Source organism: Erpetoichthys calabaricus, chromosome 7 (genome assembly GCF_900747795.2).
Source record: "Erpetoichthys calabaricus chromosome 7, fErpCal1.3, whole genome shotgun sequence".
Classification (NCBI taxonomy): domain Eukaryota; kingdom Metazoa; phylum Chordata; class Cladistia; order Polypteriformes; family Polypteridae; genus Erpetoichthys; species Erpetoichthys calabaricus.
In genome coordinates this window covers 72723170-72742688 of record NC_041400.2, presented here as the reverse complement: position 1 = coordinate 72742688, position 19519 = coordinate 72723170, and the positions used below count along the sequence as shown (strand labels likewise).

At 37.6% G+C, this 19519-nt stretch overlaps 1 protein-coding gene across 1 annotated transcript in view; it reads left to right on the top strand.

Annotated features, from left to right (window-relative positions):
* ptpra (protein tyrosine phosphatase receptor type A) overlaps positions 1-19519 on the top strand; it is a 237339-nt gene extending 217820 nt beyond the window's left edge. The window contains exon 23 of the mRNA XM_028804668.2: positions 17176-19519. Coding sequence (XP_028660501.2) covers positions 17176-17250 — 75 coding nt within the window. The 3' untranslated portion in view covers positions 17251-19519. The remainder of the gene's footprint in view (positions 1-17175) is intronic.

Here is a 19519-nt window from a genome sequence, read left to right as displayed (position 1 = left end):
CTTGTGAGTACGTTTCCATCTTTATCCTTTATTACCCAAACTTGCTGCACATCTTTCCCAGCTCGGTCCCTCTGTCTAGCCAATCAGTAAAAAACAATGAATGCTATCACAAAGTCGGTTGTATGCATAGCTGAAATATATGAAAGGTGAGCAAAAAATATGACCTTCACATATTAAAAGAAACAAAAGCATTTATCTTCCAACATTATAGTGATGACTAATATGCTTGTTTTAACAATCAGACAGCTTTCGCACCACAAGAACATTATTTTGTTTTGCTTTTTAAAACCACACTTATGTGGCTGGCTGACTTGATGTCTTCATTATTGACCAGTTGGGTCCGATGGAGCCCAGCCTTTCAGACTGGGAAACGGATGATAGTGACATGGGGCCAGTGACTGGAAAATGGAGTGTTTGTCGTTTGGGAGACTTCTAACCATGATGGAGTTCTGCAGTTCTTCTCTGTACTACGTCCACATAAATGTGGACTAGAGAAGAAAGAACCTGCAAAGATATGTTTTGTAGTAACAGAAATACTATGATAGCGTGATACCTAATTTTATACGTTCAGCATATTTTACGTTGAAGTTATTTGCTGAAAATCATGGTATATACTAATTTGCCATACACAGTTGTGTTCTAATATGAACCAATTTTATAAATTAAAAAAAATGTCATGCCTCCTCTTGCAATTTCAAAATGAGTTTAAAGTATGAAAACAAAAGCCTTAAAACATACAGAATTTCTTTTTTATTTTGTTTCCTCTTTAATACTGTCAAACGTTTTACTCTGGCTGTTGGCCTTTCTCTCTTTCCCTTGGGTGGGGGTTGAATTGAATTTAGTTTTGTTAAGTTTGACTTGATTGTATGGAAAATTACATACTTTTAATACTTTTAATAAAAGATATAAAAAAAAAATCCTTTTATAGGCTAAGAGTGTGATTGAGTATTGATCCATATCTTGAGATTGTGCACATATTGTAAAACAAGTCTATCAATGTCATTTCAGGAAGAGAAAAACAAAACAAAACCAACCATGGCAGCCGCTGTACAAAAAGTATCCTTACCTCATGGGTAAGGTTTAAGGGTTTTGTTTTCACATTTAAACTGGTGAAATCAATCCTTTAACGTTTACAGTTATCTATATACGTTGCTCACATGTTTCTGGAGCAAGAAACTTACCTTTGAAACTATAACACCTAGAAACTTGCAATTCATAACTTACTACTGTTTCTCCACTCACAATATCTGCACAGTATAACACTTATTTCTGGTTGAGGCTCAACGTTTTGATCTCCTCTTGTACATACAGGTTTTAATAATAAAACAATTCATACATATTATCAAGATAAAGTGTTCTCTTTTATTAAGTTTTACATTCTCTAATGGTTTCAATTGTACAATATACTAAAAATTAGTGCTTCAAGCACTTATGATGCTGTACCCAAAGACACTTTATTCATGAGGTAGTAAAAAAGACTTCCATGCAACAGCCCAATTCAACCTGTTTCTTGTGTTTTCTTTTATTGGATTACATTTCTTACCTTTGCACTTCATTTTTAAAACAATTTAGTTGTGCTTGTTTAAAAAAAAATACAATTTGTTGAAATGCTAAGATTTAAACAAAAAGTTATGACTGTTACTTCATAGTTGCTAGTTTTCATCCTCATTGCTTTGGCCTTTTTAGGAAATAATAGCAGCTCAAAGGTTGCCAGAGGCCTAAATGAACTAATCAGGACGGCATGTTTTATTACTTGTCTCACTTGATGTAATGGCAGAAAAGTAGGCGATGCTAAAATTGGAGGCCTACATAACTACTGCTCCCCATCCTCTCCATTGTCCTGAACCACTTTTACCCACTGGCTCATTCCATTATGATGTTTTAAAAGGCACTACTGGGTATCTTTTTTTGCCTTCAGCCATCAACTTGTATAATGTTTCCTCCAGTTGTGAACACCATTAGCCTAGCCAGTTATAACTGCCACATTGGCATAAAGACTGATCCCAAATTGATTTAATAACTTGCATGCATCACAGCATTCTGCTACCATTACAGAGGTTTCATTCCTAATTGTATGTTGTTTATTATTCATGTAATTATATTATCTTAGTTAATCTTTCAATTACTGCGGTGGGTTGGCATCCTGCCCGGGATAGGTTCCTGCCTTGTGCCCTGTGTTGGCTGGGATTGGCTCCAGCAGACCCCCGTGACCCTGTGTTCGGATTCAGCGGGTTGGAAAATGAATGGATAGATCTTTCAGTTACGACTAATGATGTCTTACACAATTAGCAGCATGAGGACATTGATGTTTATGTCTTTTGACATTTGTGTAGCACAAACTTGAATGAAAAGCACAGAAGTAAAAGAAAAGCAATAAAAAGTTTTGTATTACAAATAGTGTAGTTAATCCTTAATGTTAATTTGTAAGTAACACTGCAACACAGTTAAACAGAACATTCCTCATCTGTTTTTTTTCATTTGGTCAAAGAACTGCATCAATGGCAAAAAAGCTCTTTTCCTCATGTAAAAAGCCTGTCTTAGATATTTTGCATTTCTCACTTTTACATTTCCTTTGTGGCAAGGTTAATCGCCAGCATATTTGTTTTCTGCTCCACCATGGTAGCCTTTCTGGAGAAAAAAATTTGCAGTGTTTGGAGACAAGCTGCTTATGATTTTAGGCTAAGTAGTAACCTTGTATGAATCCAACATAGCGTAACCATTTCAAACATGTTAAAACTAATTTGGAGTAACAGGCAGCCAAAGCCTATCACTGTAGCACTGGGAGCACAGCCGAAACCAACTCTGGTTGCCCGGCCCAAAAAAATAAATATTTGCATTGGTCAGCACCCCTAGTAGCAATTCATTAAGTTATTTAAAATCCTTGTTTTTTACCCCCTCTCTGCCTTTTTCTCTGAGATATGATTCAACTTGTTACCAAGTTATTTTTAATTTACCATTCTATATTTTTAATAAGTCAGAGCAATTATATGGCAGGAAAAATACTAATTTATTCAATTTACCAAATATGGTATTGATTTCTTGTATGATTAGTGATCCTTGGTTGTAAGAATAATGATTTAGGTTTATTTAATTGCATTAATCAAACTTCTAAGCTGATGACTTACATAAATGTCCATATTATAAAAGGAAATGACTGAATTCTGCCCCTGTGTCATTGAGCATGATTTATAATGCCATGTACTGGTAATAAGTATTAGAAACTTATTCACCATTGTAGAAGGATTTTTTTCTTTACAGGGAGTTCTTTTAGGAAAGCTAACCATGTATACGACTTTACAAAAAGCAACTACTTATATTTGTTTGGCATATTGTGACACAATATTAGACAGTAAGAGTTTATCAACAGAGTAGACTTCATATGTATGGCCTGCCTGACCTCTAGGACAGAGTCCACCTACAGAATCTGTATTTAAGTCTTTGACATTTATTCTGTTCAAAGATACTTAACTTTGAAATATATGGTGAGTACAGCGTAAATCAAATATACCAATACAAGTTAGTCAGAGCAAATTTAATTTACTGCTAAACACCCACCATTGGTCAGGTCAAGCAATACTATTCCTTAGGTTATCTACAGTTTACCATTATGCCTGTTGGAGACTGAGAGTCCAAAATGGGGTAGATGAGGTAAGATGATGTATACCTCTATAAAGTATGCATTATAATGAAAATTGTAAGGTCAGTAAAAAAAATATATATATATATATATATATATATATATATATATATATACAGTAATCCCTCCTCCATCGCGGGGGTTGCGTTCCAGAGCCACCCGCGAAATAAGAAAATCCGCGAAGTAGAAACCATATGTTTATATGGTTATTTTTATATTGTCATGCTTGGGTCACAGATTTGCGCAGAAACACAGGAGGTTGTAGAGAGACAGGAACGTTATTCAAACACTGCAAACAAACATTTGTCTCTTTTTCAAAAGTTTAAACTGTGCTCCATGACAAGACAGAGATGACAGTTCTGTCTCACAATTAAAAGAATGCAGACATACCTTCCTTTTCAAAGGAGTGTGCGTCAGGAGCACTGAATGTCAGAAAGTGAGAGAAAGCCAAACAAATCAATAGGGCTGTTTGCCTTTTAAGTATGCGAAGCACCGCCGGTACAAAGCTGTTGAAGGCGGCAGCTCACACCCCCTCCGTCAGGAGCAGAGAGAGAGAGAGAGAGAGACAGAGGAAAACAAACAGTCAAAAATCAGTACGTGCCCTTCGAGCTTTTAAGTATGCATGTCGCTTCACGAAGCAGCTGCACACAGAAGGTAGCAACTCTTTCAGCATTTTTAGACGAGCGTCCGTATAGTCTAGGTGTGCGAACAGCCCCCCTGCTCAATCCCCCTACGTCAGGATCAGAAAAAGTCAGCGCAAGAGAGAGAGAGAAAAACAAAAGTAAGTTGGGTAGCTTCTCAGCCATCTGCCAATAGCGTCCCTTGTATGAAATCAACTGGGCAAACCAACTGAGGAAGCATGTACCAGAAATTAAAAGACCCATTGTCCTCAGAAATCCGCGAACCAGCAAAAAATCCACGATATATATTTAAATATGCTTACATATAAAATCCGCGATAGAGTGAAGCCGCGAAAGGCGAAGCGCGATATAGCGAGGGATCACTGTATATATAAAATAAAAGAAAATCCTGCGATGAGACATGATCTTGAAGAGAGGCAGAGACACTTTAATTTCCCGCAACACGGTCAAGTCATGTCAAACTGACATCCATTGGAGCATAGTTCCCGTGAGACAGTGACTTGTCAAACAAGATCACGGTCATGTAACCTCTCAGTTGTTGCCTCTCCCTACTTACAACCATTTTCAAACAAGATCATGGTCATCTAAAAAGCGAAGAAGAAAGAGCAGCTCTAAAACAATTGATAAGTTGAAGATGACACGACCACGACTAAGCGAAGATGAAAGAGCAACACGTCGAAAAAAGACCCAAAAGAGCTGGAAAGAAAAGAATGCTCAACAAAATGCAAAAAAGAGCAATAATAATCTGACTAGGCAAAGAAGAAAGAGAAGCTCAAACAAAATGAATAAGTTAAACCTCACATGGTCCACGACCAAGCAAAGAAGAAAGAGCAACGCGTTGAAAAGAGACACAAATGCATTGGAGAGAAAAGAATGCACAAAAAAGGGATAATTAGCGCGGATTACTCTGTGAAATAACGGAACAGCAAACAGTGATCGAATATATGGACATAGGTGATATGTCGGAAGTATGTAGATATTGTAAGGCTTTAAAGTTTAAGTCGGAGACTTGTAGATCAGCGAGAATTAAGATTTGTTGTCTGGTGAACGGGAAATCCACAAACACTACAGGCAAAATATACGCGTCTACAATAATCTTTTCACGTTAGCATCATTCAGTGCACAAAATGTTGATTTACACAATAATGGACCATACGCTATGACAATCTGTGGTCCCACAACAATTTAAGCTACGACAAGTTTAATTTCAAAAAACTCACAATTTGGACAGGTGTATATTTATGATCACGGAGAAGCGCTGCAACATAGAATCGAAAGAGTTAAAACGATCCAACGTACTAGAAATTATATAGCCACTAATGGATACAAATCCATACGTCCAAAAGTATCGCACTCTTCACAACATTTATCTAGAGAACACGGACAAAGAAATTGTCTTGGATTTCTATCTGAATCCGAAAGATCACTGTTGCATCTATAATAAACCAACATGTGACAAATTGTCAGCGATAATTTCGAAAGGCGTAGATATTCGCGTGTATCCAAAGGCAGAGCAGAATTCAACATTTCTGTCAAATACATCGCCACATTCAGATCCTTTACTCTTTCCTTTGCTTTTCCCGGATGGTGAAACAGGATGTTCGTACACTATGAAACAAACGCATTCAGAAAAACGTGTAACACCCACACAATATTTCGGGTCAAAATTAGTGATACATTCCCATGTATTTATCCCACTTCTATCATCTCAGCGTCTATCGCAACATTACATTATTAATGCGTATCTAAAAGTTGAAGCTAATAGTCTCTTCTTTATTAAATCGAATCAAGCCACACTTAGAACGGAACATATGCAAGGGGTCATTGATCACGTTCAAAATTCAAATATCAATAGTTCAGACAAATTCAAAATAGGTAAAGCAGTAATATTACCTTCATTATATCAAGATAGTCCAAGAGCATTGCTACAGTTGTATCATGATACAATGGCAAAATACAAAACTATTGGTCGGCCAGATTTATTTGTTACAATGACGTGCAATCCACAATGGCCAGAAATCTTCAGATTCTTGACAACAATGCCACCAGCTACAACTCGAAACGGTGTTCGGGCAAATCAGAGCATACATTTACACCACTGAATTTCAAAAACGAGGGTTTGCCTCACATGCATTTATTTGTTACTTTGCAAAATAAATTAACTGCTGCTGATGTAGATTGGTTTGTCTGTGCTGAGATTCCAAACAGAGAAACCTGTCCTGAATTATGGTACAAAGTCATTAAGCACATGTCTCACGGACCACATTTAAAAGATGCCTTGAGCATGGGAAACGCGCTATAGAAATAAAATGTATTATTATTATTAAGATTCAGTATGTTGGAACTCAAAAGAACAAAAGTGTTTAAAGAAATTTTTACGGAAGTTTTACAATAAAAAGTGAACATAATGCATATGTAACAATTCCCATGAAAGCAAAATAAATAATTTGCATTTCCACTGGACCAAACCCGAGTGTTGGCGAGCGAAGCCCCCTAGTATGTATATGTGTGTGTGTGTGTATTTATATATATATATATGTGTGTGTATATATATATATATATATATATATATATATATATATATATATATATATATAAAATATGAAAAAGTTTGGGAACCCCTCTCAGCCTGCATAATAGTTTACTTTCAACAAAAAAAGATGACAGTGGTATGTCTTTCATTTCCTAGGAACATCTAAGTACTGGGGTGTTTCCCAAACAAAGATTTTTAGTGAAGCAGTATTTAGTTCTATGAAATTAAATCAAATGTGAAAAACTGGCTGTGAAAAAATTTGGGTTCCCTTGTAATTTTGCTGATTTCAATGCATGAAACTGCTCAATGCTGATTACTTGCATCACCAAATTGGTTGGATTAGCTCATTAAGCCTTGAACTTCATAGATGTGTCAAATTATGAGAAAAGGTATTTAAGGTGGTCAATTGCAAGTTGTTCTTCCCTTTGACTCTCCTCTGAAGAGTGACAGCATGGGATCCTCAAAGCAACTCTCAAAAGATCTGAAAACAAGGATTGTTCAGTATCATGGTTTAGGGGAAGGCTACAAAAAGCTATCTCAGAGGTTTAAACTGTCAGTTTCAACTGTAAGGAATGTAATCAGGAAATGGAAGGCCACAGGCACATTTGCTGCTAAACTCAGGTCTGGCAGGCCAAGAGAAATACTGGAGCGGCATATGCGCAGGATTGTGAGAATGGTTACAGACAACCCGCAGATCACCTCCAAAGACCTGCAAGAACATCTTGCTGCAGATGGTGTATCTGTACATTGTTCTACAATTCAGCGCAATTTGCACAAAGAACATCTGTATGGCAGGGTGATGAGAAAGAAGCCCTTTCTGCACTCATGCCACAAACGGTCGCTTGTTGTATGCAAATGCTCATTTAGACAAGCCAGATTCATTTTGGAACAAAGTGCTTTAGACTGATGAGACAAAAATTGAATTATTTGGTCATAACAAAAAGCGCTTTTCATGGCGGAAGAAGAACACCGCATTCCAAGAAAAACACCTCCTACCTACTGTCAATTTTGGTGGAGGTTCCATCATGCTGTGTGGCAAATTTAGGGACTGGGGCCCTTGTTAAAGTCGAGGGTCGGATGAATTCAACCCAATATCAACAAATTCTTCAGGATAATGTTCAAGCATCAGTCACAAAGTTGAAGTTACGCATGGGGTTGAATATTCCAACAAGACAATGACCCAAAACACAGTTCGAAATCTACAAAGGCATTCATGCAGAGGGAGAACTACAATGTTCTGGAATGACTGTCACAGTCCCCTGACTTGAATATCATCGAAAATCTGAGATGATTTGATGGCATGCTCTGCAGCCATCAAATTTAATTGATTTGGTTTCGTCCGTTTATAGGAGATGGACGTCTGAAGCAGAGCTCCGCTAGCAGCGGCTTTATTTTCCCACGTATTTCATATTATTTAGAGGTATCCTGTATTTAACCCGACCAAGGAACTTCCACTACAATATACAAGCATGAGTAACAAGAAGAAAAGTCAGAAAGAACCGGAAAAGAAACTTAAAGCTGCATCGAAGTCCGGACAGACTTCCGGCCTGAGTGCAAGTGTAAGGTATGGCATCACGGAGACTGACCTGGAACAGGCAGAAGAGTGCGCAGAATTCCTGGGGCCCCGCTCCATTGTATCGTCTCCAGTCGAGAGTGAAAATGGCAGCGAAGGCGCAAGTGATACAGGTCGCGAGGGATCACCGATTTCTGAGGATCATTCGAGACTAGAAAGGGCTCTGCAGGACGTGCTCTCATCTACTCATCGCGAGCCTGTAACAGGAGCTGCATTTTCACTTGCGGAGCACGAAAGCAGAAGCGAACTGTCTGAACTGAAAGAGATGATCGCTACACAGATAGCTACACAGAAAGAGATGAACACTACACTGGCCACTGCCATGGTTACGGTCATGAATGAGCTTAAGAAAGATAACACAAATGATCTTAAGAAGGTGGCCACTGAGCTCAAGAAGGATAACAAAGATAAGGAAACGCGTCTATTTGAACGTTTCGACGTGAACTTTAAAGGCATGTTGGAGAAATTAGTGGAACACATTGAAGAAACTAACTCCAAACTGAAAAGGCTTGATGATCATATTAATGACGTTTCAGATCAGCTGGAAGACGTTAAGCAGGGCCTCACGGCTCGAGTGGAAACAGCGGAACAAATGGCATCTAACGCCGATGAAAAAGCCACAGCTGCGAACTCGGAATACAAAAAACTTGGAGACAGACTTGCAGCCCTGGAGGATGGGTGCAGAAGAAATAATATAAGAATTGAGGGTATACCTGAGAAACGAGAAAGCTCAAGCCCAGTGAAATTTGCAGTAGAATTACTGTCTAAAATAATTGGAGATGACTTTAAACTCGACAATGAGATAGCCACGGCTTATCGCACAAATATACCAAGCGCCTTTAAATCTAGGTCTTTTATTGTCCGCTTCGAACGACTAAGATGTTAGCTTGATGTGATGGCACTTCTCAGACACAAGCAAGAGATTATATTCGAAAATAATCTTATTCGTATTTTTCCCGACTTCTCACCATCAACAGCTGCAAAACGCAGATCCTACAACGACATTAAAAGGATGCTACGGGAAGCCGATATCAAATACAGCCTCTTGTATCCTGCCAAACTGAAAGTGGAAGTTCAAGATGGACATTATATTTTCTTCAGCAAAGAAGAAGCTGAAAAAGAATTAAAGAAGCTGTTTCCGACACTTTTCCATCCATCCAGTTTCCAACCCGCTGAATCCGAACACAGGGTCACGGGGGTCTGCTGGAGCCAATCCCAGCCAACACAGGGCACAAGGCAGGAAACAATCCCGGGCAGGGTGCCAACCCACCGCAGGACACACACAACACCCACACACCAAGCACACACTAGGGCCAATTTAGAATCGCCAATCCACCTAACCTGCATGTCTTTGGACTGTGGGAGGAAACCGGATCGCCCGGAGGAAACCCACGCAGACACGGGGAGAACATGCAAACTCCACGCAGGGAGGACCCGGGAAGCGAACCCAGGTCCCCAGGTCTCCCAACTGCAAGGCAGCAGCGCTACCCACTGCGCCACCGTGCCACCCTGTTTCCGACACTTTTTTGAAAGTTAATTAAAATTAAAGAGCCGTATTCTATCAAGGCACGGGAAAGACCTATGATCTGATCGCTGGATCCATGTTTAAAGAGACTGGTATTATAATTATACATCTCTTATTTTCTTTTTCTTTTTTTTTTCTTTTTTTTTTTTTGTTTTTATCTGGACTTTATATGTTATATGTTTATGTTTTAATCAGAGTTATAGAGTTATAGACGTGAGTGTGAAAATGTGGAAGTGATTAAAGTAGGATTCGTTTTATTTATTTATTTTTTTATTTATTTTTTTCCTTTTTTTTTTTTATTTATTTATTTTTTTTTTTTATTTTACTATACCTTAAAGTAGACTGTTTAACTTCATACCCTTGGTTTAATGCTTGTTCTACTATTTATACAATTACCATTATACTATTACAGTATGAATTACCAGGTTTATCCTAGACTAGTTTTTAAAATCACTCCCAGGGTTGTTTTTTTTTTTTTTTTTTTTTTTTTTTAATCTTAATATCTTAACTTAAAAGCGCTGAAGATTATTTCAAGCTTAAATATTGTTAATGAGAACATTTTCGGCAGATAGTATTAAGGATTTAACTGTAAAAGATATCTCTGTTTTAATTCTGTAACACCGCTGCAGGGTGGGGTTTGTTTTATTTTGGACGTGCTCTGTCTCTTCATATGTCAGAGGACTGGAACATCGCGAAGTGGGGTCTAGCCTCATGTGGGGAGGCAAAATGGGGGGGTGGGGGGATAAAGGGGGGAGAGAAGGAGAGCAGGTTATATCTAATCTATTCTTATAATCCTTATAATTATAAATATCAATGCAGCAACAGGCTAACATGCAACAACTCCTGGGGAATCTTGAAACTAAGATTAAAACTGCCATATTACCAATTAAAACTATAAAGTGACATTAAAAACTCAGAATCAATGTCTCCATGATGGGACAGTTAACTTTGTGAGCTGGAATGTTAAAGGCCTGAATCACGAATTAAAGAGAAAGAAAGTATGCTCTCACCTAACAGGCTTAAACGCTAAAATAGTAATTCTACCGGAGACCCACTTACTAACCAAGGATCAGTTCAGATTACAAAAAGACTGGACTGGCCAAATGTTCCATTCTAGCTTTATAAAGAAAACTAGAGGGGTGGGAATTCTCATACATAGAACAGTTCCATTTGTAGCATCAGAGGTAGTGTCGGACCCTGAAGGGAGATATGTGATGGTCATGGGCAACTTATATAACAGTAAAATGATTTTGATAAATGTTTATGCACCCAATGTTGATGATAAGGAATTCATGCAAAATCTATTTGCATCCATTCCCAATGTGAACACTCATAAAATTATAATGGCTGGGGACTTTAATTGTGTTTTAAATCCACTCTTAGATAGGACTCCTGTGACAGGGGGGACGACATCTAATACTGCAAAGATAATTACACAGTTTTTAAATGATCACAACTTATCAGACCCCTGGAGGTTTCTTAACCCAAACTCAAGAACATATTCGTTCTACTCACCAGTGCATTATAGCTACTCAAGAATTGATTATTTTTTTATAGATAATAATTTCCTGCCTACAATTAAATCATGCAAATATGACACAATTGTTATCTCTGACCATGCCCCTCTAGTCTTGGAGCTAAAATCAATAAGCCCCTCGTACTCACCTCGCAGATGGCGTCTTAACCCTCTTTTATTGGCAGAAGAGAACTGCACAGAATTTATATCCAAACAAATCAGCTTCTTCCTAGAGACAAACACGTCTACAGAGGTTTCTGCAGGAACACTCTGGGAAACTCTAAAGGCCTTCCTAAGAGGCCAGATTATTTCATATCTTTCCCATAGAAATAAATTAGAAACCAAGAAAGTGTCAGAGCTAAGAAATGAAATTACTAGAATAGATGAAGAACAAGCCAGGCGTCCAAGTGAAGCTCTTCACAGGAAAAGGCAGGCCCTGCATACAGAACTTAACATCTTAACAACAAAAGAAACTGAACAACTTATTTATAAGTCTAGACAGCATTACTATGAACACGGAGAAAAAGCTAATAAGCTTTTAGCTCAACAAATTCATAAACAAGAAGTTCACAATGCAATACCAGTAATCACCAACAAGAATGGAGAAGAAATCATCGACCATAATAAAATAATGCACACATTTAGAGATTACTATAAGTCTTTATATTCCACTGAGCCCAAAGAAGACAACACGCAATCTAATGCATTTCTGGATAATTCACAAATACCACAAATAGATGCTTTAAGTGCTGAGGAACTAGATAAACCTCTAACGCTAACAGAATTACTAGACGCTATAAAGTCACTACAAAGCGGGAAATCATCAGGCCCTGATGGTTACCCCATAGAGTTTTATAAGAAATTCTCCACTCAGCTAGCTCCACTCTTATTGGTAACATTTACAGAAGCTAAAGACCACCAAATACTACCTCAAACATTTCGACAAGCATTAATCACCGTCTTTCCTAAACAAAATAAGGACTTGTTACAATGTGCATCATATAGACCAATTTCACTCCTGAATAATGATGTTAAGATACTCTCAAAAATCCTAGCTAGAAGGATGGAGAAAGTGCTGCCCTCGGTAATATCACAAGATCAAACTGGATTTATTAAAGGCCGACATCTATCTTCAAATCTCCGACGCTTGTTTAATGTTATATATTCACCAGCAAAATCAAACACCCCAGAGATATTACTATCATTAGACGCAGAAAAGGCATTTGACATGATCGAATGGAATTACCTTTTCACTGCATTGGAGAAATTTGGGTTTGGGCCGAATATTTGTGCTTGGATCAAACTACTGTATACCAGTCCAGAAGCTTCAGTTTGTATTAATAAAATTTGCTCAGACTACTTTAAACTAGAACGTGGTACCAGACAAGGATGTCCCTTGTCGCCACTGTTGTTTGCAATCGCTATTGAACCACTGGCGGTTCACTGCCGAAATTCTCATCAGATAAAGGGGATTGTCAGAGAAGGACTGGAACAGAAAATTTCTCTATATGCAGATGATATGGTCTTATATATATCGGACCCAGAAAACACTGTCCCTGCTGTTTTAACAGCACTAACAGAATTTCAAAAGATATCTGGTCTTAGAATTAATCTGAATAAAAGTATACTCTTTCCAGTGAACTCACAAGCATATAATATTAAATTAGACACCCTACCTTTTACCATAGCAGATCAGTTTAAATACCTAGGGGTAAATATCACAAGTAAACATAAAGCTCTTTATCAACAAAATTTTGGCGTCTGTATGGAAAAAATTAAGCAAGACTTGCATAGATGGTCAACCCTTCATCTCACTCTAGCCGGAAGAATTAACATTGTTAAGATGAATATCCTTCCTAAACTTCTCTTTTTATTTCAAAACATTTCAATATATATCAATAAATCGTTTTTTAAACAGTTAGATTCAATAATAACCTCATTCATTTGGAACTCAAAACACCCACGTATCCGAAGAGCGACCCTACAAAGACCTCAGGCAGAAGGTGGCATGGCTTTACCTAATTTTCAGTTTTATTACTGGGCAGCAAACATACAAGCCATAAAAACCTGGACACAAATAAATGAACATACACAGGCTTGGTCCGCAATAGAAGTAAAATCCTGTAGTACTTCTTTATATTCCCTGCTCTGCTCTCCAATAAATGAAAGTTATCGCAAATACACTAATAACCCAATTGTGCTTTACTCACTCAGAATATGGAACCAAATTAGGAAGCATTTTAAGATGGAAAATCTTTTATCAGTGGCACCTCTGCAAGGGAACCACCTCTTTCAACCTTCGCAAGTATATCCAGTTTTTAATACCTGGAAAAGTTTTGGGATTAAAATGCTCAGAGATCTTTATATAGACAACATATTTACATCTTTTGAACAATTACGTTCAAAATTTAACCTCCCAGCTACACATTTCTTTTACTATCTTCAAATTAGAAATTTTGTTAAACAGAAATTGCCCGATTTCCCCCACCTTGCACCCTCCACAATGCTGGAAAAAATACTGCTCAATTCCGAGGAAACAAACACTATTTCCGCAATATATGAAATCTTATTAGAGTCCCTACCTTTCAAAGATCCAAGAGGACATTGGGAAGAAGATCTCTTAATCAATATATCAGAAAAGGAGTGGAAGGTAGCAAAGCAGAGAATTCACTCGAGTTCTATATGCGCAAAGCATAGAATTATTCAACTAAAAATTATATATCGAGCTCATCTGTCTCGCTTAAAACTGTCCAACATGTTTCCAGGCCAGGATCCAACCTGCGAGCGCTGCAACCAAGCTCCTGCCTCACTGGGTCACATGTTCTGGGCCTGCACCAAACTAACATCATTTTGGACAAAAATTTTTAAGTGCCTCTCAGACAGCCTTAGTATCACAATCCCTCCTAACCCACTAACAGCTGTGTTTGGTGTCCTTCCAGATGGACTTGAATTGGAGAAGGACAAACAAACGGTGATTGCATTCACTACACTCTTGGCACGCAGACTTATTTTGTTAAATTGGAAGAATCCTAATTCTCCTCTTATAAGTCAGTGGGAAACTGATGTTTTATATTATTTGAAATTGGAAAAAATCAAATTTTCAGTTAGAGGATCTGTACAAAATTTTTTCAAAACTTGGCAGGATTTAATCAATATTATTTTAGAATAAGAGAATTAACTATTATTGCATTTAACTCCCTTCTCCATCTCTTATTTATATAGATATTTACTTCTCCCCTTCTTTTGTCTAATGTTGCCTTATTAAAAAGCTTAAAGAAATTTTCCTTTAGCTAAGCTCTCCTTCTCAGGGGTGGGGTTTGATTTGTTTTCAAATTTGTTGGGTTATAAATTGATCTGTTTGTATGGAATGATTACAATGAAAATTAATAAAATAAAAATATTAAAAAAAAAAAAAAAAAAACACCGAAAAAAAAATTTAATTGAACTGGAGAGATTTTGTATGGAAGAATGGTCAAAAAAACCTCCATTCAGACACTCATCAAAGGCTATAGGAGGCGTCTAGAGGCTGTTATATTTGCAAAAGGAGGCTCAACTAAGTATTGATGTAATATCTCTGTTGGGGTGCCCAAATTTATGCATCTATCTAATTTTGTTATGATGCATATTGCATATTTTCTGTTAATCCAACAAACTTAATGTCACTGCTGAAATACTACTGTTTGTCATATATTAACAGGAAGTTGCTACTTTAAAAGCTCAGCCAATGATAAACAAAAATCCAAAGAATTAAGAGGGGTTCCCAAACTTTTTCATTTGACTCTATATTTAACACATTTAGATGTGTTAAAAATTGACCTTTTGGCATTAAAAAAGAAAGTAATGGAAAAATTATTTTGTGAAAAATCATGTATGACCGTTTAATGAATAATATTTGAACAAATAATGGAAAATTGTTGCTGTAGCATATAGTTCATACATCCTGAGGAAGAACTGCTGCAGTCTACCAGTGAATTGCCACTTGGAGGATTCATAAGATTCATCTTCCAGCAGAACGGTAACCAAAACATACTGTCTAAAGCATAGCAGAATGACTTGTAAAATGAAAAGGTTTTGGACTGGTCCCGTCAACATTCCAGCTACAGAACAATTGAGAATATGTTGCTGTTCACCAAATAGTTTAATCCAGTTTGAGCAATGGTACAAAGAATAATTGCAAAAATTGTGTGTAAATGTGCAAAGCAGGTCTGTGTCACTGTTGCAGTTTCTGTAGGAGTGTACTGAAGTATTGGATATTGAATTCATAATTAATTTTAAAGGTCCTGTAGATTTTTTGGGTTTCACTTTGGCATTACAGTTTTGCTTTTAGTGACAGAGAGAAAAATCCTAATGTTTGATCATTTTTGTTATTCACAGCAATGTTGTGTTATCATTTACCCTAGACCACTGTAATATGTGAAGCTGTAGTTAGAATTTTAATTTAAAAAATTCTTTGTGATGTTCAGAGATGCTGCCAAAAGGGTAGCGGGAATAATGTCATACAAAAGCCTTGTAACTCGCCAAAAAGTTTGTCTGTAGCTATCTAACCATTTCCCTTGTATATGAATACTCAGCATATGAAAACAAAGTAAAACAAATTTGTGTGTACCCTTTCTTCACTTTAATAAAGCACACAGTTTGTAGGCTATGATTTGTAGCATCGATTGGATGATTGTAAACCTTACAGCAGGGTATGCATTATGAAATCAGAGATACACTATATAATATACTACATTATGAGATCACTGAGGCACACTATAACAGGTACTGTGCTAGCCAGGCAATCATTCTACAGCTAAACAAGAATAGGTTTCAGACTTAACTAATGTGTCTTTACTTTCGGAGAATAGGTGAAGGTCTCCAGAACAATGTGTTTGATGATGGTTGTAAAACTTTTCTCTGAGTTATACCAAAGGAATTATAGAAGTAAATGGATGAAAAGATCTTTTACACAATGGAGAAAATCTTTATGGAATACTTTGGATAAACACTTACAAAATTTCAATTTATAACGGGTCATTCAGTGCTTTGAAATGGACATTTTCAGCAAATTATAAATCATTTGTTTCTTGTTTCAGCTGCTACCTCATTACCTGGAAAGACTTTTTTTTAATAAAATAAAACAAATAGTTGTATTGAGTAAAGCAAGTCAGCACACTTTCATTTCAAAAATTCAGAACTTGTACTATAATATCCAGTATTATCACAGACACTTTAAAAGAACACTCATACTATCTATCTACTTTATCCATCCATCATCCAACCCGCTGTATTCCAACTACAGAAGCCAGTCCCAGCCAACACAGGGCGCAAGGCAGGAAACAAACCCCGGGCAGGGTGCCAGCCCACCGCAGGGTGCGCACACACTAGGGACAATTTAGAAATGCCAATCTACCTAACCTGCATGTCTTTGGACTGTGGGAGGAAACCGGAGCACCCGGAGAAAACCCACGCAGACACGGGGAGAACATGCAAACTCCACGCAGGGAGGACCCGGGAAACGAACCCGGGTCTCCTAACTGCAAGGCAGCAGCGCTGCCCACTGCACCACCGTGCCGCCCTGTCTACTTTATTGACCATTTAAAAATCATTATCTTACTCTATAGACAACTTAAGAGAGTTTAGAGAGGCATAACTGAATTTAAGATCTTGTGTTGTGACTAAAAACTGGTAAAGGTGTGCCTGCTTGACTCAGTTGTGTTGGGCATCAAAAGCTTGGCTCCTGGTGTAATGTCTTTATTCTTTCTCCTTAGGAGCAGTACGAGTTTTGCTACAAAGTGGTGCAGGAGTACATTGATGCCTTTTCTGACTACGCCAACTTCAAGTAGAGCCCCATGGACAGCAGACTACGGAGATGCCTTTCTAAATATTTTGTAATATTGTACTTGTTAATATACCCACACCTTTGTATATACTCCTGGTTTTAACAGCTGGTACAGTAAGCTTCGATTATACCTGGAGGTTTCCTATGTAGCATAGCATTAGCATCTTATACAGGCTTTATCATAGTGTGGAACTGAATCCTGAGGTGGCCTTTCCTTTATCAGATCTTCACTGCAAAGGTAGTCTGGTCAGTACTGAAGGCTGAGGTACTTCACCAAAATGTGATATATTCAACAAGGAGAAGAATGTTGAAGCAGCATCTATTGCAAAGCCTTCAGTCAGAGTGATGCAGAGAAATATATCTACAAATGCATAAATATATGTGAAGGGTTGATTTGATATATTTGAAATGCTGCATTTTGGTGGGGGGTGATGGGGAGAAACACATACACACAGAAAACAAATAATGACCATATCACTGTCAGCCTCTGAATATTCTGTGTCCTCGAGTGAAGCCAATCCTGAAAGAAAACTTCACATATCTTTCAGTTTATCCAAATATTAGTAACTTCTTCCCTTGAGTGTTCATTTTCTCTTCTCTCTGCTCCCACCCTCACCTCTTGCAATAGGAAAGTACAGTATCTGTTAACATCATGCTGCCTGAAAGAGCCTGCTCTTGTGGCCAGCTGGAGGTGCCTCAAGCAACTGGTTAATGTATTTTTATTGGAATTCTATCCAACAGAGGATCACAGGGCCTACGACTGATGTACCAAGGAAATTACCTCTCGGTATTTAAGATCACTGGCTTCCGCTGAAGTTAGTGTCTGTGCTATTGTGAATGTATTTTTTTGTGTAATGAGATCTGTCTGGTCACTGTGTGCATTTGCTGTGAAAACTGCTTTATGAACAACCAGCATTTGTTAACAGGGTGGCCTTTTACATTCTTTTGTTGAGGAAAATCGTTATATTACCTTTAAAAATAAATAAAGACCTGTCCGCTTATGTGTGAAGATTGGGCTTTTAAAATTATCTGTCAGGTGGGCAGTAGTACAACATCCAGTCGTTGGTTTAAGGACTAGAAGTTGATCTGAGCTTCTTCCTTTTATTTGTTCAGCTATAGTTAGCCGTCTCATTTTTTTTAGATGTTCTGCACGATTTCTTTAAGCCTTCTGGGTAATTGAAGCTGGAAGTAACTCATGTAATGATGTTGACCTGTTCTACACTAGGCAAGGCCACTAGGAGGTCAGTAGTGAAGGGTAGCAAAGTGTTCATTTAATTCCCAGCAGCAATATTGGGTGTAGTTGTTAATGTTGTGGAGCAAGAATATTAACAACTATGACAGGACAAAATAAGCTGAATAATGGTTATCTTAAGCTAAAGTTGTTTTCTTGATGCAGAATCAAAACCCTGCTTGGGAAGTGGAAAGCTATGCCACTTTTATCATGCAGCTACACAACTTCAATGGAATTAGTTGTTTCATGAAATATTATACAGGCTCTACTTTTTTTTTATCTTTTGCCTCATATATCATGCGAGCAACGAGTACAGTAAAAGTTTGAATGATTTCCTCAACTGGAAGATTGCAGAATAAAATGGAGACACATTTCTGACAAATGGAATTGACTTGATTTGTGAACACTGAGTGAAAGAATCTCTGAAAATGACTATCCAGTAACACTGAAAAGACAACTCCCTGCACACCAAAGTTTTTGGAAGAGTTTGATAGCTGGTATACAGATTGTTCCGTTTAAGTCGGAGATTCTTATCATAAATTGCATGTCTTTACTGGGATGACTTTGAATGGCAGCAACTGTTTGACTTCTTTTTGAATTGGACTGACTGAAGTGTAATGAGATTTGATACTGCAGTCTTAACAATGATAGTGTAGTTGAGATGCCATGCAAGGGAGACCAAAATGTCATCATTGTTCCCCCATTTCTCTGGAATTTCATTTTGACAAAGACCTGTAGAATGTGTGGATGACAAATCCAAATGTACTGTTAAAAAAAAATGTTTTTAATTTGTAGCAAGTATTGCTTTTAACTGACGTAAAAAAGAAAATACATGAATTCCACTCAGCTGGTGTCAGACCAAACATTGCCTTTAGGACCGCCAGCGGGCAGCACACGTTCCACACTGCCGAAGATTCAGATTAACTTGTTATAGAACCGTCTGCTTGCCCTGCACTTTTTCCATAGTATTTACTGGTTCTTAGACTTTAAAATCTTTTCTGTATAAAGTTTTATTTATATTTTTATTGATAGGTTGCCCTTT